The sequence below is a fragment of the Labeo rohita genome, chromosome 17 (genome assembly GCF_022985175.1).
Source record: "Labeo rohita strain BAU-BD-2019 chromosome 17, IGBB_LRoh.1.0, whole genome shotgun sequence".
NCBI lineage: Eukaryota > Metazoa > Chordata > Actinopteri > Cypriniformes > Cyprinidae > Labeo > Labeo rohita.
The window spans coordinates 2427901-2450356 of NC_066885.1; the positions used below are offsets into that span (position 1 = coordinate 2427901).

Here is a 22456-nt window from a genome sequence, read left to right on the forward strand (position 1 = left end):
TTCAGAATGGAATACTAGCATGCTGTATACATGTACTGTATTTTAAACAGAATAGCTGCATAATACAGTGATAAACATTTTAAACAGTAGTATGATGTACTGTTCAGTAGGACATCCATTTGGCATAAAAACACTCTGGCATTTTTAATCCAGTTTTTTTTTTTTTTTTTTTTTTTGTGGAAAAAGGAAAGATTTTATTTTTCAGGATTCTTTGATTTAACAGAATTTGTAACATTAAAAATGTCACAAAAATATCACTTTAATGCATCCCTGCTAAATAAAAGTATATTAATTTCTACAGAAATATACATCAGAACAACTGTTTTTTAACATTTAAAATAATCAAAAATGTTTCTTGGGCAGCAAAAAAATTCTTAATTATTCCAAACGTTTGACCGGTAGTTTAGATCATCAACATATGCCATGCATGGAAAAATAGCATGTTTTGGATGCATATTATATACTGCAGAACTCTGTATAGTGCTTGTGTCAGATTTGTCCTGAAAATAGGTTAAATGATGAAATACAGTGGATTCAAATTATGGGCTGTAGATTCAACATTGTTCCCTTGAGAAAGACACTTAGTCAAATTGAAATCAATTCAAAACTAATTTTTCTGATATAATCTGATTTATTTATGAGTCAGAAAAGGATGTTCAATGAGATAAAATTTCAAGTCCAGGCTTGATCATCCATTGGGAATTGGCTGGATCATGAAAAGGGTTGTTACTTACTAGAATGGAGCCAGATGGTATATAATTTAAGATGTTGCAAGTTTAGCATGAAATGAGATCAGAAAGATGGTCAGCTGTCATTTCATGTTGATTTGAAGTTCATACGTTCTTAAAAATAAGGGTTCCAAAAAGGTGTTGCCATAAAACAACCATGTTTGGTTCCCCAGAGAACCTTTCAGTGAACAGTTCTTGAAAGAACCATTTTAAAGAACTTTTTAAAAACTAAAGATTTTAGTACCCTCGGATTCCAGATTTTCAAAAAGTTGCATCTCGGCCAAATATTGTCCTATCCCAAGAAACCATGCATCAATGGAAAGCTTATTTATTCAGCAGCTTTAGATGTTGTATAAATCTCAGAATTGTCCGTTATGACTGCTTTTGTGGTCCTGGGTGTGTGTGTGTGTGTGTGTGTGTGTGTGTATGTATGTGTATATATATATATATATATACACACTACTGTTCAAAAGTTTGGGGTCAGTAAGACTTGTAATAGTCTTTAAAGAAGTCTCTTATGCTCATCAAGGCTGCATTTATTTGATTAAAAATATAGAAAAAAACAGTAATATTGCAAAATGTTTTTACAATATAAAATAATGTTTTTTATTTTAACATACTTTAAAATAGAATTTATTCCTGTGATGAAAAGCTGAATTTTTATCAGTTGTTACTCCAGTCTCAAGTGTCACATGATCCTTCAGAAATCATTCTAATATGCGGTTTTATTATTAGAATGATCAATGTTGGATAATATCAACAGTTGTGCTGGCAAATATTTTTTGGAACCTGTGATTTTTTTTTTTTTTTTTTTTTTTTTTCAGGATTCTTTCATGAATAACAAGTTTAAAAAGTACAGTGTTTATTAAAAATATAAAAATATAAATATTTTATAACAATGTAAATTATTTATTATTAACTTTTAATAAACTTTTAATTATTAACTTAATACATCCTTGGTGAATAAAAATATTAATTTCTTAAAAAAATAAAAATAAAAAAAAGAAACAATAAAAATGTACTGACCCCAAACTTAATGTGTAATGTGTATATATATATATATGTATATGTGTGTATATATATATATATATATATATATATATATATGTATATATATATATATATATGTATATGTATATGTATGTATATATATATATATATATATATACACAAAAACCTAGATCAAACCAATCAAAAAATATTAAAAATGAAGAAAACCAAATCAACACATTAAAAATGCCAAGTTCTTTTCTGATTAAAAAGTGCTGCATTTGTTAATATAAACATTTTTGTTTACAGAGTTGTGTTTAGCTGAAACATGTTTGGCAAATTTTCCTGCTTACATTTCATCATGGTGTTAGTGGAAAAGGAAAGGAAGTTATTGCATTTTGATTGAATGATTATGAAGGGATTTTTTCTTTGCAATCATCCACACACAGTAAGACCAGGCGCATGCAAAGAAAGGTAATGCTACTGGGTATTTGAGCTCCAGATTTTAATATGTTGATCCAATATCGGTGACATTCTCAGCATTATAGAGATGCATGCTTTCATTGAAAGCAATAAGTGAAGAGAGTCCAGGAAATACTGGACATGTTTGGACACATGAGCAGATGGAAATGATTTGCAGAGTTTGAAATCATATTTTGAGGCGTAAATCACAGTTGTTGAAGCGCTGTGGTTTGCTAAGAAACACAATGACTGACCACAGTCAACATGTTGTGTAAATGTTTGTATGAGTAACATGTTAAAATGCCCAAATTTCATTATGTCTGATGGAAATTCTGAGATGTTTTGTTCATAAGTAAACTTCCTTTTGGATCACTAGGGACTGATGGGACACTTTCACTGCTCAGACTGTGAAAACTTCACACATACCAAACGTGTTAACACATGTAAAAAGGCTTAATATTTAATATAATATTACCATACTTTTCCAGTTGATTGATTACATGAAAAATTGCACAAAAATTTTGTATTACAAGTTTTCTGAAATGTTATATTTAAATATACAATCAAGGTGTTATTGGGTGAGCCATATTTAAAATTCCTGTTTTATGTTGTTGATACAGAAGAGTTATAGGTTTTCTTACAGAGCGGATTTTGAATTCCTCTTTTTATCATCCCGTAAATTAGAAAATACTCTCAACAGACAAAAAGGAATACATTTTAGGAATAAATTGTTAAAACCAGGTGAGTGGTATAGTAACAAAATCCTCAGTAAAAGCTTCCACAGTATAGGAAAAAAACTCTAAATTTTGATCTAAGTGTTTCTGAAGTAGAGATGAAAACTAAAAGTATGAAAATATGTGCTGTAATGGAAACCTACTGACGTAAATAGATAAAGCACAATGAAGTGAATACTTAAGTGTATTTTGCATGTTTTCTTTCCACTTCTGAAACAATATATTGTGAAAAGCCTAACTGATCAGTGCATGAAAAAACAATGTTTTTGCTTGCAGTATCCTACTATTAATGCTTTAATTTACATTCAGTTTACATACTTGAAGTTTTATTAAGCAGTTTGATGGTACAAAACACTCTCAAGCTGAATAATGCTTAATATATTGTTATTTTTTTGGTTGAAGTGCATTAGATTTTATTGACTGCACACTGATTTTTTGTTTGTTTCGCATGAATACGAGCGTTCAGTAAGCACAACGGAGATAAAAAGGGCAGACAAATAAACGGATGTAATTTAGACATAACAAAAGCTTCAGGACATTTTTGGTTGAATTACAAAAAAAGACAAAAAATAAAATAAGGTCAAAAAATGAGCCTAGCACTGTTCATATTTTTCCATCTTTATGATGCAGCATTTAAAGAAATTCTGATTATTTGTTCTCATCTGTCAATCTAAATAAAGAAGAATAAACCATTACTTATTCTGAACAAACAAGGGCAAATAGCACACAAAAATATTCATTGTGCAGATTTATGATGCTGTGTTTGTATTTCAGAACAGAATGGAGTAATGTGTTGATTTGGTGTCTGGGTTTCTTCATGAATATATTTTTAACCTGTGGTTTTGAAATGGTCTCGAGCTGTGGAAAGTTTTAGGGCACATCACAGCTTTCAAAACATGTCATGTTGACACATTAGATGTCCACACTTACACAAACATGACAGCAAGTACACCAGGGTTATTATCGTTAACTAAGTATTATCGTTATAAAAAATAAATCAAATCCCATTCAGAATATTAACAAAAGCTATAATAGTGTATTAGTGATGCTAAAATAACACTGAAGTACTGCAGCAATATGCTAATTCATCAAAGTGACTCAATCCAGAAAAAAAGTCGATTTATACTAAAATTCATGTAGAGTTTGAAAATCATCGAGACAAAAGAGACCGTATCTTTATTGGCTCTAATTTCCCAGCTGTTTTCAAAGTCGTTCCCCACTTCTCCCAGCACCCAAAACCACAGAGTCATATTGAAAGTCCAGAAACATGTTTGAAATTCATTATAGCGGGTGTGACGGCTGGACGGCGTGGAGTCATCATAAGCTTCAGTTTCTTAATGTTTTGTAATGCCGCCTGTCCAACTCAATAAACCTCTGCCAGACGCACCACAGTGACCTGGCTCTCTGCCACACCAAACCAGAGAACACACAGAAGACGTTTTCCACAGCACACTGACTTTGCCATTGTGAAGGAAACGCTCATGAACCTGACTGCCTTCTGCCAGTAACACTCACCAACTTTTTTACATGCTACCATGGTAGTACCAGGATGTTTTTTGTTTTGACAAAGTGTCAGAACGTGATGATGCGTGCTATGTTTTTCAAAACCACAGTTTAAAAATATTAAATGCTCTGTTTGGTTCTAAAATAGAAACAATACTGCATTGTAAAACAACGTTATTGTGTGCTATTTTGTGTGCCTATAAAGTCCTATATATATATTTATATGTATATGTAGGTAGGTGAAAGAATTGTAATACCATGTTGTTGTTTTTTACATCCTACCATCCAACCAGTACATAGCATGTTTCTTTGTATTTTTTTTTTTTTTTTAAATAATAGTAATAAATAATAAGAATGAAAAGTTGATAGAATAAAAATAGAGTCAGAGAGCTAGTATTAGAGGGTCAAGTGTAGACTTTGTTTTTGTTTGTTGATTTGGTGTCTGGATTCTTCGTGAATATGTTTATATATAACCCTGAACCACAAAACTAGTGTTAAGTAGCACGGTTATATTTGTAGCAATAGCCAATAATATATTGTATGGGTCAAATTTATAAATTTTTCTTTTTTTGCCAAAAATCATTAGGATATTAAGTCAAGATCCATTAACACATTTTGTAAATTTCCTATCGTAAATGTATCAACTTATTTTTTGATTAGAATATGCATTGCTAAGAACTTCATTTGGACAACATTATAGCCAATTTTCTCAATATTTATTTTGTTTTTGTTTTTTTTGCCCCCTCAGATTTTATTTTATTTTATTTTATTCTATTTTATATTTTGGTAAAAATGCCCAATTCTTTTCTGATTTAAAAAAAAAATGCTCCATTTGTAAATATAAATATTTTTGTTCTATGTTCCCTTGTTTACTCAGAATGAGTATTTATTTATGTATTTTTGACAGCATACAATAAAAATTATATTACAATTGTGCAATTTGTTTGGAATTTTTATAGGAAGCATGGGAATATCTTGGTCGCTTGTTTGTTTTTTACATGCTGCCATGGTATTTTTTTTTATGTGCTGATTTGGTCTTAGTTTCTTCATTAATTCTTTTTTTATGTTATATTTTTCATATACAGTCTCTCTCTCTTTATATATATCTCTTTTACCATGTTTTTGGCACCATGGTAGTTGTGTAGTAATCGCTGTAAGTGAATGTCTTCTGTGTCAGATGTTGTAATCGCTTTTCTCTGCTGATTTAGTGAGAGGTATATGGTTGTGTCAGGAAGTGTTTGTGATGATTGTGATGTCACTTCAGTTTACAGACACACTCATCATGTTATGTAAGTGATGGTAAACAAACCTTCCTGTGACATGATGGAAAACTTAAGCTTTTGCTTTACTTAAGTAGTAGCTCACTCAAAAATGAGGACACTGCCATTATTTATTCCTCCTCATGTCATTCACATCACAGTCGAATGATTTACTCTCGTGAACACTCTCAAAAGAAGGTGCAAGATTAATTCTTGTAGTTGTTTTTTTTTTTTAAAACCCCTGAAAGGTGCATATTACTAAGTAAAAGTACATATAAAAGTGTACATATTTGAAAGGCCCTAGTTTTTGCACCTTAAGTTTGACTTTAAAGTAGTGAGTGACTGTTATGAACTACTGATATGATGCTTTTATGATGTTTGTTGTCTTTATAATTATGCCGTTGTTATGTTTCATTGCAAATAATGGCGTTATATTTAACTAATGACAATTTTATTATTGTGTGCACTGTTCCTTCAATTGCTATCTGTTCATTTAGCAAATCATTGTCACTGTTATTAGAAGAACCTTAATTCAGGATTTGCTTACAGAAGTTATCATCATTACTTACCTTTATTACTGTTAATCATAGTCATTATTATTGTCATTAACAAACAATGTTATACTGCAGCCTTCAGGTTATACTGATTTAAAGTTAATTCTTTAGGCATCATCGCCCCCTTCTGGCTCACATCCGTGTTGTAAGGCACAGTTCATACAGAACAATGCTAGTGTCTGTAAGCAGTAAATACGAAAATCTTAATAAATTTAGAATTATTATTTTTTGTAATACGATTGTATTTATAACGAAAATAATTTATATTTACAGATTTAATTAATTAAATGTATGTTTATTTATTTTTTAAGTTAATTAAAGACATGTTAAATGATTTTATTTTTATATAGTTTAAATGTGGATGTTTGTGTGTTTGTTTAACTCTGCCCCTTGTAAGGAAACTAACTCTCTTTTGCTTGACCAAAGATGATTATAAAAGACATCTTCACTGTTTCTGACATTACATATTCAGTTCAACAGCTATTTTTGTTTTTGGACACATTTTTCTCTTTTTCTTTTTCTCGTTGTTTTTTGACACGTACATCCTTCTAATAAGTGTGTTTGACTGTTTTGTAGGTAAAAAATATTGATGGGAAATGCATTTGTTATGGAATATGGACCTGTATTTTGGCCAGAATGGGTTTAAAGTTAAAACATCTTAAGGATGGATTTGTTTCAGCTTGGTTTTGTCAAGATGTTAACTTTTGAACTGGAGTGGTGTGGATTACTTGTGGATTATTGTGATGTTTTTATCAGCTGTGTGAACTCTAATTCTGATGGCACCCATTCACTGCAGAGGATCCATTGGTAACCAAGTGATGTAATGCTACAATTCTCCAAATCTGATTAAGAAACAAACTCATCTACATCTTGGGTGGCGTGGGTGAACTTTTCCTTTAACATGCAGAGCTGTTAGAACTGATGCATTCTGGGAGGTTTACAAACGATGTTGATTCATAATGCATATAGACAGTGATATCATGTAGGCTGAGGAACCTGGGAGCATATGATTGGGTTTAGATTGATTGAGCTATCAATATTGTGTATAAATAGAGCTTGTTAAAAAGGAAAACATTATCATATGGGCTCATTATGAGGATATCAGGTAAATATTTCATCCAGCTGAGGTCTGAATTCATCACTGACTCCATCAGACGCCGCTGATACAGCCGTAATCATCTGTGCGTCGCTTCTCATTCAGAATTAGGCGACAGGGAAATTGAAGGATATTGGTTGTTAAACTTTTAATAGTAAATGGCATTTTCGCCCAGAAAGCTACAGAAAACGACTCATTCAACTCTGATTTTGAAAAATAAAGACTGTTCTCTCAAATATACTATACATAAATACATGAATACAGTCAGACAGGCTTTACAGATAAAAGTATAACAGCACCAAAACCTTGTAAGATAAAAATAGAATGTCAGAGTTTCATGCACATTTTGTTTTACAGTATAAGTGTTACTCTAAGTGTTATTGTGTTACAGTAGTCTGGATGCCTGTCTGAATATAATCCATCATAAATCCAGAATAAATCATTGTGTCTTCAGCTCTAAAGGATGGACTTGTCCCTGTTCAAACTGAATAATGAGAATATTCCCTACAGTAACTCTTATTTGCATTTCCTTAAGAGTCTGTTAGTTTTCTTAATTAGAAAGGATTAATCACCATGCCAACAGCCACTACTGAACCAGAGATGATCAAAGCCAGTTCAGCGTTTAGACACGTTTATATCAGTTGGGAGATGCCATGATTCAGTTCGTTATCATATTAGATGAATCTGATAGTAATAAGTGTGAAAACACTGACTGATTATACGGCGGCTTGTTAAATGAGTAACTAAATGCACATTAAATATTGTTTTGAATTTACCATGTAAGTAGAAAACAAGTGTGAAACTAGTGGACTGAAAGCAGGGTTATTATTGTTAACTAACTAAAAAAATAAATAAATAAAAATAAATAATAAATAAATAAATACAAAATAAACAGTAACTGAAATAAGATTTTTACAAATTGTATTTATTTTATTATTATTATTATTATTATTATTATTAGCATTTTAAATATATTTAAATATTTTAAATATATATTTTTCAAATATATTATTTTATTTATCATTGTTTCATTAATGTTTAGGTTCACCTCTAAAATTAAACTAAAAGTCAATAAAAACTATATAGACACGTACAATAATAATAATAATATTATTATTTATATATATATATATATATCAGAACTATAACAGTAAATCAGTGTGTTTTTACCTTTTTATTTTTATTTTATTTATTCATTTATTATTCTATTTGTTATTTTAGTACATCAAGTTAAACTAAATAATAAAGAGAAATGTTTCATATACAAGTAAACAGGCTCGTCACTCCACGGAGCGAAGAGAGGGGCGGGGCGAGCAGAGCTCATTTGCATTTAAAGGAACAGTCCATCAAAATGGGTTGAGTTTTGCAGAGCTTATTTTGACAAGGTAGGGTGTTGTTTTACACTACCGTTGAGAATTTTTAACCAAGATATATTATAGACTTTTCATTAAGACCCTAAAGAATCATATCAACCTGTGGAAAATGGGCATCCGATGACCCCTTTAAGAAGGTCCTGTTCTTTCAGTGAACTGAATCCTTCAGTTTGTGTCCTTATATGAACTCAGTGCTTGTGTGGAGCTGCACATCTCCAAATGACAAAAAGAGATATATGAACTGAAACTGCATCTTCACCGTGAGTCTTATATATCTGCTCCATCCTTAGAAAGTACAGGCATAAACAACTCCGACCACCACAATGTTTCCGATGGTGGCGATGATGGCGATCCAAAGCCAGACGGCGTCGCTGGACACGTGTTGTGTCTCCTCCTGCTGGACTGGCGCTGATGATGCAGGAGGTGCTGCATTCACACTGGCCGAGGAGTTAAAGAGCGAGTGCTCCGTACTGCAGTCGTCCAGAGGAGACGCATCCATGAATGCACCACTCATCACCGGAAGCTGAAAGACAGACCGCTCAATACATCACTAACGCTAACCGAGTAATGGAAACAGTCATAGCTACTTGCCTTAGCAGACACCACAAACAACATCATTGGGTCTGTAAATTTAATCTGTGTTGTGTGTGAGGAATATCTGTATACAGCCTGACTAAATTCTGCCGCAGGCACTGAGACAACCCAAATAAATCAAACTAAAGCAGAGCTGTTGTTCTGTCAGAAAATGTTTCTCAGAATGTTTTAACGTCTGTTCTGAATGGCAGCTGTTGCACACGACAAATGTGTTTGTGGCCTCAAACATAGGCGAGACCCGTGGAGGGAACTGGGGCTTAATTAATGTGCCATAAATATTTAGAAAGCCGGAAGTGAGAGTGATTCATTGGGTGAGACAATCAAAGCACAGCAGCGCTGGTCACTGGAACGATAAAGAGCCTTGTCTCATGTCTACTGTACATACAGTGTTTTTAAAAAAACACAGAAAGCCCTTCCTCATCCACACTGACACAAGCATGATCATCACAAGTACTTCATGCTCTAGAGAAAGTTGTTGGTTAATGCCAGTCCTAGTATCTAGTATCAGTATCAGTGTGTAACCGCACTATTTGCTAATGAAGCAGGAATATTCAAGTGTGTTGAAATATGTTGTTTTTAGCTTTGCATATGCACTTGCAATACTGAATGTAGCCACTTTAAAATTTCACAGTACTTTTATTGTGAAAGGTCATTTTTAGCAGTGTAGTATCGATGAGAAAAAGTCATTTTTTCTATCACTTATATTCTTTTATCCGTTTTCATTTTTATTTTTGTTAAAGTTTTAGAAATTGCTTGTGTTTGTCATAAAATATATTTATAGTTTCTACTTTTTATTTCAGTTTGATTTTTTTTTTTAACGGTTTTTTTTTCAATAATTATTTTATTAATAACTTATTATTTATAATTTTAATTTTAATACATAGTTAAACAAAATGAAACAAAAAGATGATTCTGTTATTTATTTATTTATTTATTTATTGTTTATTCAAATAGGTTCACTAACTCCGCTCATTTGTCTGATGCTAATGATAAGGTCTTTCAGAACCTCTGTTTACACATTACAGCGAATGTGAACCGTTCACCTTGCTGCTTACAGCAATGCAACTGTTTGATTCTGTCAGATAATCAATAAATGCATGACTAATAAGGGTTGTGGAGCGCTGGATGAAACCACACCATTAGGACAGGATAATAGGTGGTGTGGTTTATATGTGCATACATTTCAGATACTACATGCTCAGACAACATCAAAACATTTTAACACCGACCTCAGATCGTTCAGCTGTGGTGATATTAAAGCTCTCACAGTATAAATATTGTTTACCAACAGATTCCTGATTGATGTTCAGTCTGAGCTGGAAAAACTACAGATGATCAGTTGCAAACTGATGCTGTTGAGCATTTATTTGTTTGCGTTTTATGTATTTTTTTCTTAATGACAGTTTACTAGTGTGGTAGCATTGACAATATAACATAGAATGTCACAGAATTTGGCAAAAATTAGATGAAAAAATCTAAATAAATAAATAAACATAAATAAATCTGAAATTCCAAATTTCATGTTGATTACATTTTTAAAGATTACTTAAATTGTATTATGCATTCATTTGATTACTGTTTTTTTGGTAATTTGTACCATAATTATAAAAGCTCCTAAAAGGTTGTAAAATAACAGTGACTTCTGTGCAAACGCTGGGACGGCTCATGCTGCTGACAGATGACTCACTGTAGTACAAACTTCATATCATTTCCTATTTCCTATTTCCCGTTCCTGTTTCCTATTTCCAATTCCATTTCCTGTTCCATGAAAGACAAGCAAACACAATCAAAATGCAAAGTAAAATGTACCACTGCATCAGTGAGAGATGATTTGCAAGGGCAAATCAGGATAGATGGAGTATAGATAGTAGCTTAACAGAATAGTTAATAATAATAATAATAATAATATTGACAGTAACTATAATAGTATATCAGTGATATGAAAATAGCACACAGGCTTGAATCAAGGAATGAAGAGAATAAAACTATAGCATTCTGAAACGTAACAGCAAGCAGAATTACAAACCAATGTGTTTTCTTTTGAAGCGCGTGCATTATTAATAAAAAAAAACTATTTTATTTATGCACAATTGTCGGGAACAGTCTGAACTCATTAGATGTGGAAAAATTCAACATTAAAACTTGTTCTTATAAAACACACCCACTCTGAGTTTTATAATGCCATTTCAATATTTAAGCCTTTGAAGCTGGAAAAGAAATTTCACTTGCGCACGAAGGGACGGACGGAAGGCAGTGGAAAAGCTTTAAACAAAAGCGTCATTACAGCCATGTGAAAAATGCATTTTCAGCTCTTAATGTCAGTTAAATCCACACTCCATTCAGCTCTCTGTCATGCTAATGAGCTTTTCTAATAGAATTGACCTACTTCTGTACTGAATTACTCAAGGGAAAAATACACAGAATTTGGACAGTGAAAGCACATTTAGTGTCTGAATGTTGTAAAACATCAAATAAAGTGTTTGAGTGATTAAGATGGTCATTGTATCTGTTGCATCATTTTGTAATTGTGTGTACTGATAAATTAAGTTTTTAGTTGCAATTCTTTTTTTTGTTTATTCCACAAAATAAAAAATAAAAGAGTTAATTGCGACTTTTTTATCTAACCAGTCTCAGAATTGCAAGTTGATATTACAGTTTTGACTTTATAACATGCAATTCTGAGAAAAAGTCAGAATTAAGATATTTAGGTTTAAATTAAGATATCTTGAAGAAAATTTCAAGTTTGCATCTCATATTTCTGACTCTTTCTCACAACTCTGAGTTATCTCGCACAATTATTATTTTTTTTCTCGGCAGAATATAGAAAATAAAAAGGGTAAATGAGACTTTTTATGTTGCAATACTGATTTTTTTTCTCTCAGAATTTTAAGTTTGCATTTTGCAATTTTGTTTTTTGGTTTCACCACAGAATAAAAATTAAAGGTAATTGCAGGTTTTTTCACAATTCTGACTTAACTCATAATTTTTGAAAAAAAAAAAAAAAAGAAAAGGATAAAGGAAAAATAGTTTATGGCTCACAATTTTGACTTTTTTTTTTTCACTGCTCTGTGTGTTTATCTCACAATTCTAACTGTTTTTCTTGCAGTTTTGAGTTTTTGTTTCACAAATCAGATTTTTCCCAGAATTATTCCATTGTTAAAGGAGGCTTTCACAAATACTATAAGAGTTCTGCAATCTGTGATTCTCTCTGATGTGTTTTGCCGAAGATGCTGCTGTGATTTTTATAAAAGCGCTTTGGTTTCAGGAGAACATGAGCCTGTGGCATAAAGATGTTCTCCAGACAGACAGCCGCTGATGTGCTGGAAAGCCCTGAGCAGGTGTCCTGTTCTCCTGCACAGTGAACAGTGAACACACTCATACTCAGCCTGATTCCCACTGAGGTGCCCAGATACGACTGAGGGTTTGTTTCAGGGGAAAACAGGTTCATTTTAGGGCAGCAAGACGTGGACAGAACATGCAGTGACATGTTTGGATAAAATACCAGCATACTGCTCAATGCATACTGTGTATTATTTCATGCATAATGCTTTGCATGTTAAAAACAGTACATTATGCAATAAAAAACTGAAAATACTGCGCTCAGATTCACCAAAATACCAATATCTGAATCTAAACAATATGTAGGAAAAGTAATAGATAAATTTATTACAAGAGTGCCCCTCAAAAATATACATCCTAACAGGAGTTCTGACCTTTGTCACAAAAAGACTTTCTTCGTTACCTTTTTCACTATCATGCTTTAGAAATCATAAGAAATTATTTATCAATTAAAAACTTAATATCAAAATTCATCCTTTGAAAACCATTTTAAAATCAGACATTGCATTACCATGGAAAATGTAGATCAAAATCATATTTCAAATTGTTTTTGTTCATGACTTATAAAAAAATAGGTTTGGAAAGTGTATTTTCATGTCTGTGTTCAAAAAAAAAAAAAAAAAATGGGAGTGGCTGTTAAATTAATAAATGTTGTTTTAAAAATTAAAGTCAAAATATAATGATTTTAAATGAAAAAGAGCGTAAATTAAAGGCAATAAAACAAATACAATCCTAAGATGTTACAATTTAAATTTAAAATTTTACATTTAAACTTGGGTGTACATTTGCTTAATTTTCATAAAAATAGTGTTAAAATGCGTAAATATAATCATTTTGCTACTTGACGTACAGTAAAATGAATGAATGAATAAATAAAATTAGTTATTTGTCAAAGCAACATTTTTTTTATTTTATTTTGTTTAATTTAATTAATTTATAAAATTAAATAATAAATAAAATAATTTAAATTAATAAAAACTATATGGACCGATATTAAAAAATAATAATAAAAAATGACTAAAACTTTATCTGAAAAATAAAATGAAAGTGGAAGATACAAAAATAAAAATTGGTTGGTGTTTAGTCTGTGGTGGAAGTCAAGTTGACAACTTGCACTGTAAATGTCTTTCTCTTCAGGGAAAATGGGCCAAAAATTGAGACAATTCTAAATATTATTGATGTCTTTTTTTTTTTTTTTTTTTTTTTCAGAAACTATGATTGACAAGCCATCTTTAACAATTCTCATGTCATTTCTTTTGCAGACGGTGTAGTTTTCAACTTAACTTGATGAGCAGCAGGATCTCCAGTGAGGCGTTGTGATGTTAGTGACAGGAAACTAGAGGAAGAGATGGAAACAGACCTCCAGCAACAACATGACCGACTTCCACGAGAAGAAGAAACGAGGTTTGAGGCTAAAAGTGATATTTTCATGAATGCACATTAGCTCAGTCAGACGGAGGGCACCGCCGCATAACTGTGAAGCATCAGGAGTATTTCTAGGGAATAATATCAGTTTCAGAGGTTCATTCAGATGCGGTTTTGATAATCTTGCTTATGTTTTTTTTTTTTTTTTTTTAATTTCCTATGCATCATCAGTGAAATTGAAGCATACTCTGAATATATTCAGTTTAAATTTAAAAAACCTTTTGCATGAGTGTTGACAGCTCAAAACTTTATACAAGAGAATGATTTTCAACTTGTTTATGCATTGTATTTTGCTGTTTATCATGCAGTATCATATGCAGCCAACTACACAGGCTTATTTCCACCATAGAATAAAAAAAGGATAATTGCAACTTTTTATCTCACTATTCTTGCTTTTTTCCCTCACAATGTAGGCTTTTTTTCTTGCAATAAAAAAGAAACATAAGGCAAATATTACAAAATAAAAAAGCACAATTCTAAGAGGAAAATTTTGAATTTGCAAAAAAGAATTGTGAGATAAAAAGTTGCAATTGCAACTTAAGTTGTCACAATTCTGACTTTTTTCTTGCAATTTCTAATTTATATCTCTCAAATTCAAGCTTATGTCATAATTCAAATTTTGTTCTTGCAATTGTAAGAAGAAAAGTCTTTTTTTCTTTGTGAGTCAAGATCAGAATTGCAAGAAAAAAAGTCAAAATTGTGAGATAAAATAAAAAATAAAATAACAGTTTTTACTTTTTATTCTGTAGTGGAAATAAGCTTCCATTAAAAAACAAAACAAAAACTGAGTATTAAAGGACAGTGTTGGGGAAAGTTACTTTTAAAAGTAATGCATTACAATATTGTGTTACTCCCTAAAAAAGTAACTAATTACATTACTTAATTACTTTTTATGTAAAGTAATGCATTGCTTTAATTTTGCATAACTGTTTTAAATCTGGACAGGGCTTGCTTGTTTGTTTTTAATATAAAAAGTTATATTTTTGGCAAATGTAAAAGCACTTTCACACCAAAAGCCTCAGGCTTTGAGAAAAGTAAATTCATATCTGTACAGTAGACTGCAGAAGAAAAACAAAAAGTCAACTCTTCAGCAATAAAAAAGGAAAACAAATGTTAGATTATCTTGAGTAATTTTTGCTTATTTGTATGGTTGAACTGGATCATTGAAGGTCAGCAGCAAAGACATAACAAATGGGATTAAATACATAAAGGATATTTGTATCATTTTGTATCATATTTTGTATCAGGTTTGTGTCATATTCTGAGTTGAATTTCACTGTTTTTGTTCATTTTGAGGAATACTGAATCTGTTTTTTGTGAGTGAGATGAATTAATGCATGTTCACATTTATTCTAGCACTAACGTCTTACTCCCGATTTCTCTCAACATGGGCACAGGAGAGCTTTTAATAATTAAAGGGGTGGATATTTTCTTGTCAATTAAAGAGTAATGCGTTTCTTTACTAGTTACTTGGGAAAAAGTAATAATATTACATAACTCGTGTTACTCGTAATGTGTTACCCCAAACACTGTTAAAGGAGAAGTCCACTTCCAGAACAAAAATTTACAGATATTTTACTCACCCCCTTGTCATCCAAGATGTTCTTGTCTTTCTGTCTTCAGTCGAAAAGATATTTTGTTTCTTGAGGAAAACATTCCCAAATTTTTTTGTAGTGGACTTCAATAGTGCTTCTTAGTTTGAACCTCCAAAATGCAGTTCAAATGGCTTTAAACGATCCCAGCTGAGGAAGAAGGATCTTAATTTCGAAAGAAATTGACAATTTTTATACTTTTTAACCACAAACGCTTGTCTTGTCTATGTCTGGATGAACTACGGTCAATACAGTTAGGGTATGTCGAAAAACTCCCATCTCGTTTTCTTTCCCAACTTCAAAGTCGTCCTACATCGCTGCAGAAGTACTGACCCAGTGTTTACAAAGTGAACATGCAAACAAGATCAAACGCTCTTTACAAAAAAGGTAAAACAGAGACGTAGGATGATTTTGACGTTGAAGAAGAAAACAAGACGGGAGTTTTTCGACATACCCTAACTGTACTGACCAGGATTACACGAGACTACGCATGCACATCGCAGAGATGAGACAAGACGAGCATTTGAGCTTAAAAAGTAAATAAATTGTCAGTTTGTTTAAAAAATGACTAGATAAGATCCATCTTCCTCGGCTGGGATCGTTTCGAGCCATTTGAAGCTGCATTTAAACTGCATTTTGGAAGTTCAAACTTTGGGGCACCATTGAAGTCCACTATATGGAGAAAAATTCTGGAATGTTTTCCTCAAGAAAGAAAAAGAATTTCTTAGCGACTGAAAGACATGAACACCTTGTTCTATAAATGTGAAGTGGACTTCTCCTTTAAATGAGATTGTTCCGAAAGAAGAAAAAGCAGGATGGGAAATAATTTGGCTAAAAAGGCAAGGATGATTGCTGAACTAGATTTGCACATGACTCGTCATCATTGCAACAATTAAGTTTCTGTCCATTATTCATGCGTGTGACGTGGAACTTCAGCTCTATTGTGAATCAGATGTTTTGTCCTTCAGTTTGAGTCCGCTGTGACTCAATAGAGCTCTTGCTGATTCAATTAAGTCCACAACCATATCAATCAGAGGAATAATAACTCTATTTCCAGCTGTCCCAATAATAACTCCATTTCCTTCGGTTTGTGTTATGGCCCGTTTCACAGATGTTCATGCAGCAGGTAATTTACCGTTCATTCACAGAACAATCGAAAGCTTTCCGTACAAAAGATTACTGCAGTGATATTACAATACAGTGACTCCACAGCAATGAAACATCAAAAATGAGATGCTTCTCAAAGGTTTGTCATGAGAAAAACACCCCATTGTCTGACATGTGAATGTGACGTGTAAGATCAAGATTGATCAAAAAATAAAAAATCAGTAGTCAGATTTTTCTCATCAAATGATCTGAGCAGCTGTCCATGTGTATTATATACCTTTATAATCTTACTGTATATATTATACTTTATAGATTTCCACAGTGCGGAAAACACAGACGGAATCGCGGAATTCAGTCATAAAAATGGATTTACTGAATAACGAATGTCACAGAATTTGTCAAAGTTTGAATGAATTAATCAAAAGTAGGTTACATTACACTTAAATCAAACCACAATATGGACTAGTATCTGTAAATATTACGCCACAAAAATACCATTTAAATGTGAATCCTGCATGTTCTGCGTGTCTCTGTTTTAATGAATGGAGCAGACAAGCGGTTTTGTTTACTACACTCACTGAAGCGTGTGATTTTTGGAAAAAACAAAACGGATTTCATAGGACCCTATGTATAACAACTTGTTAATTTTTTAGGCCCATTCTATAAATAAAAAAGAAACATTTGAAAAGGAAATGTTACAATATGTTAATATGTTACAATTTAAAGATTTGAAATAAAAAATGTAAACATTTTTACATTACAGTAATGATGATTTTGCACTAAGGGCACTATGAAAAGTGAATTAGAGATGGGAAAAGTGGGTGGGACCGATTTTAATGCACTGATCTCCAAACATATTGCAGTTTAACTCACTTTGTTTTTAACAGATTGTGGTGTCATGCGTTAAATAGGGTTTCTCTAAGGAAGCTCATGTCAGACGGTCCAGAGATAGAACCGAAGCTCGTCAGGAAGCAGAACGTGTGTCTACCTCGTTACAGCATCTCTAAACAACACGTCACTGCAACGCAGTTCATAAATGACTAATGCCAGCTATTCCTGTTCTCCTAGCACTCAGTTCTCATTTTTCAAGTACTGGATTCATGAGCAGGTCATAAATAAAGTTGACAGCATGAAATGCAACAGAGTTTACAGTATGTGACCTCTGAACAGTGACTCCAAAACATATTCAAAATGTGTGAATGTCATTGCATTAGCTGCAAAATATCAAAGTAAGTCATTAACTGTGACCAAAGGTGCACAAATACACTTTGCAATCAGAACATTTGACAAAAGAAAGTTGAAATACTAAAAATGCATTAGATTTGAATATAGTTTTGAGCATGATGATGCATTTTTAAGTGTCCAGATAATTTTGGCCCACTGTATGTTTTATGACAGTCACTACATGCATCTTCACTAGGGTTATTATTGTTTATTAAAAGTAAACTTAAACTTTTTGTTAATTGAAATAAAGCTGAATTAAAATGTAAATTAAATTTAAATAAAATTAAAATAAAAATGTTAAATTAAAACTAGAAATGTTGCCTTGGCTACTGAATTGAAATACGTTTAAGTAAAACCCAAATAGCATTACTAAAACAAAAAAAAAAAGAAAAGTAAAAAGTAATAAAAATTACAAAATCATAGCAAAATTAGTAAAAAAAAAAATAAATAAAAAATATTGAAATTTAAAATGAAACTTAAAATAAATGACATGAAATATAGGTATTATGAAAGACTAAATGAAAAGTTAAAGTTTGAAGCACTAAAATAAAAAAATAGACATAAAAACTAAAACTGAATTAAATCTAAAATACAAAATCAATTAAGCCTGAATTATTACAATTATTAAAAATTAAACTAAAACCAAAATGCAAACTCAGAATTTAAAAATAAAATTCAAAATATTCGTCAAAAATTATAAATATTAATTACAACTATAATAGTGTTTTAATAATAGTAAAATAATAGATGTAGAAATAATTGTATTTATTTATTGTTTCGCAAATTTCACATATAATAATAATAATAATAATAATAATAATACAAATATTTATTTATTGTAATTATATATATATATATATATATATATATATATATATATATATATATATATATATATGTATGCATGTATCATAATTGAAAATAATTTATAATAATAAAAAAAATAAAACAATAATATTTGTAATCAAAAATAATAGATGACACATGACTGGACATTACGGTAACAATTAAAATAATGCAAATGAAAAATTAAAAAAATGGAAATATGATAAAATAATGTAATTAAATAATATTAATTATATATAATATGAATATTTATAGAAGAAAACAACACATTGGAATGAATGTGAAGATATTTTTCTTTCTTATCATTTTTTACGGTGCTCATGCTCTTATAATAATAATTTCTGTATGCGTTTATACCCACATGTTTTTATTCATCATGCACGTTTTGGTTTTGTGGTGAGTAAAGTGTGAATTAGCGACTGTACTGTGTCTGTTTGTGTCAAGCGCTCACGGCGGCAAAGAAGCGCTGAGGAAAGTGACACTGGAGGGTCACTGGTGCCACGGTGATGCCGCCGGGGCCCGTCTGACACATTTGCTGTAGCAGATTCATTCCTGCTGTGTGAAACGTGAGCCGTTGGCCGCCGCGAGACCTTCTCTGAGTGATGATGTGGGACACTTCTGATTATTCAGCACCTGCTGTCCGCTCACTCGTGGTAACACACTGTCGGTGTGTTAATGGCAGATGCATTTACTCATAGTCTGATACGGAGTTTGTGAACAACAGCGTTTTTCGCAATGTTCAATTCATGAATTATTTCTTCCAGTAGGTTAATGGAGTGTGCTGCATTCATTTGCAATCGCTCTTGTGTTATCGTCACATCCGAAAAGTCATCGCAAGACAAATAGGTGCATTTGTTTCACCGCTTCTGATGTGCATTTCAACGACGAGATGATATACAATCAATCTGGTGTTGATAAAACACATCTCTCTTTTAGTCCAAATGCCTGAAGAGTTTAAAAACAACCATTTTTCTTCTTCACTTATATGTGACGTACCTGCATTAGAAGCGTTCATTCATTTGCACATTCTGTCTTCTCAATGATGGATGTTAAAAAATCACTTTCAAATTAAAATTAATTAATACAATAGATAAGCTTTTAGTCTGAAGACTGTCATACACTCTGACCAATAAAATAAATGTGTTTATTTTTCAAATATGCATAATTTGGTTTTATAATTTGTAATGTTCATAATATTACGTATTTTATAGATTTCTGGCATTTTGCATTTTTGTCATTACTGTGATGCAAAAATAAATAAATAAAAATACCTAAATAAATCAATTGTAACATTTATCATCATAGTATTTGTTTAATGTATTTAATGTAAAAATAATTCCTATTAATATAATTTTTTATTATTCATTTTATTAATTTATTATCTGTTATTTTATCATTATTTCATAAAATTTTTAACCTTAAATTATTTTTCATAGTTAATATATCATTATATACCCTTTTTTAACATTTCATTTTGATTTAAATGATAATTTCTTTAAAAACAGACCTAAAGTAAGATTACAGAGGTATAAATGAATGTGAAGGCAGTTCAGATCATGTGTTGAGAAAGGTTTGAGATTTAAAAAAGTTTGAAAATTGCAAAAGAAAATTACCCAAAGATGTAACTAAAATCAAAATACTAAAATACAAAATTTAAAATTAAAATTCTAATTATTAATCAAAAATTTTAAATATTCATTACAACTTGTATTTTAATAATGGTAAAGTAACACTGATTTTTACTTTAAAAATTGGTGTAGAAATAATTTTATGTATGTATGTGTTTATTATTTATTTTTTGTAATTATTATATACAAATATACATTTTCTTAAAGTATCGTAATTGAAAATGCTTTGAATAATGAAAGAGACATGACTGAACTGGACTCTCATAGTGAGATCTCTGACTTTTGATCACTGGATTTAGTATCTGAACAGTTTGAGACATAGCTGAGGTCTCTCCTGAAACTCTAGAGAAGACATGCGAGATTACTGGACTCTTAAGAGAAATCTCATTTCTGTCAAATATACAGAAAACAGGCTCCAGTCACTTTGTTAGCCAGAATAAATCCAATAAATGTAAACAGTAAATGTATACATAATAAATAAATATACATAAGTAAGCCAGTAAACTAAACTAGTCTCTCTGATACTGGTTAAACTGCAGAAAAAGACATGAAGCTCTCAGAAGAAGTGAAATCATTTGATGAAGATCTTGAGGTCTAAACTCACATGTTTCAAAGTGAACAGGCTCATGTTCATGTAAAACTCTTATCTTTATGCATAATGTCAAAAATCTCATACCTGTGCAGCCATAAATGAAAGATCCATGATGATCCTGTGTGTTTAATTCCTGGATAAAGTGATTCTTCAGTTCCTCATGGGATTTTCACAGCAGAAACGTCTCCAAATGTTTTCCGAGTTCATCCTTAGAGATCCATCGTTAAACACAGAGATCATGAACGAGAGGAGATGGAGAGAGCAGAACAAACAGACTAACAGTGTTGTAGCTGTGAGAGACTCTCTCTTACTCTCTCATCCACACTCCCTCTCTCTCTCTAGTCACGTCATGCGTGATCACAGTCATAATGCCTGAATGATTTCACTTGTTGTTAAATGTGTCAAGAAAATGTTCCGGTCTTCAGATTCAAAAGAAACTGAATTTGAATTTTATTTTATTTTATTTTATTTTATTTTATTTTATTTTATTTTATTTTATTTTATTTTATTTTTTTTTATTTATTTATTATTTTATTTTATGTATTTATTTTTTTGTTACATTTATGCCCCAAATTCTCATTACTGTACTGCAAAAAAATAATAATAGTAAAAAAAAAAAAAAATTAAATTGTATTAAGACATTTAGTGGATGTTAACTTTTTTTTTTTTTTTGAATTATTAACACATCATTTTAAAATTTAGTTTTCTTTAATGAGAATCATAATTGAAAACAGTTTGAATAATTAAAAAGACACAACACGTTTCATTAATAATAAAAATAATGCTAATTTTAATTAATAATGAAAATATATATAATGAAAATATATTTTTGCAATTTTATTTTTGTTAATAAGAATCATAATTTAGAACTATTTGAAACAATATTGAAAACACTGCAGTAACTGAAATAATGCTAATTTTAAGAAATAATGAAAATATGATAATATGTGCCCCTGAACCACAAAAGCAGTCCTAAATAGCATGGGTATATTTGTCGCAGTAGCCAAAAATACATTGTGCGGGTCAAAATTATTGATTGTTTGATTGTATCGATTATAGATAAGATCATATTCTTTACTGTAAGTTGCAAATTGTATATCAAAATTTAATTTTTGATTAGTAATATGCATTGCTAAGAACTTCATTTGGCCAACTTTAAAGGTGATTTTCCTGTGTTTTGATTTTTTTTGCACCCTCAGATTCCAGATTTTCGAAAATATTGTCCTATCCTAACAAACAAATCAATGGAAAGCTTGTTTATTTGAGATTATGTATAAATCTCAATAAAAAAAAATAAATAAAAATAAACCCTTATGACTGGTTTTGTGGTCTAGGGTCACATGTAATGTCATAAAAATAATGTCACATTTAATTTCACTGTGATCTTCATTTTCTTTCTGCAAGAGACTG

General features: G+C 31.0%; 1 protein-coding gene and 1 long non-coding RNA gene across 2 annotated transcripts in view; one reads left to right on the forward strand and one right to left on the reverse strand.

Moving 5' to 3' along the window:
- Window positions 1–22456, forward strand: part of LOC127179765 (uncharacterized) — a 108085-nt gene that overhangs the window by 49196 nt on the left and 36433 nt on the right. The window contains exon 2 of the long non-coding RNA XR_007829547.1: window positions 13895–14036. This is a non-coding gene — a long non-coding RNA (uncharacterized LOC127179765). The remainder of the gene's footprint in view (window positions 1–13894; window positions 14037–22456) is intronic.
- On the reverse strand, window positions 8687–21305 carry LOC127179763 (uncharacterized protein C14orf132). The gene is made up of 2 exons (XM_051133484.1): window positions 21131–21305; window positions 8687–9222 (listed from the first exon to the last, which is right to left on the reverse strand). The coding sequence occupies exons 1-2, from the start codon at window positions 21155–21157 to the stop codon at window positions 8986–8988; spliced, it is 264 nt and encodes an 87-aa protein (XP_050989441.1). The 5' UTR covers window positions 21158–21305; the 3' UTR covers window positions 8687–8985.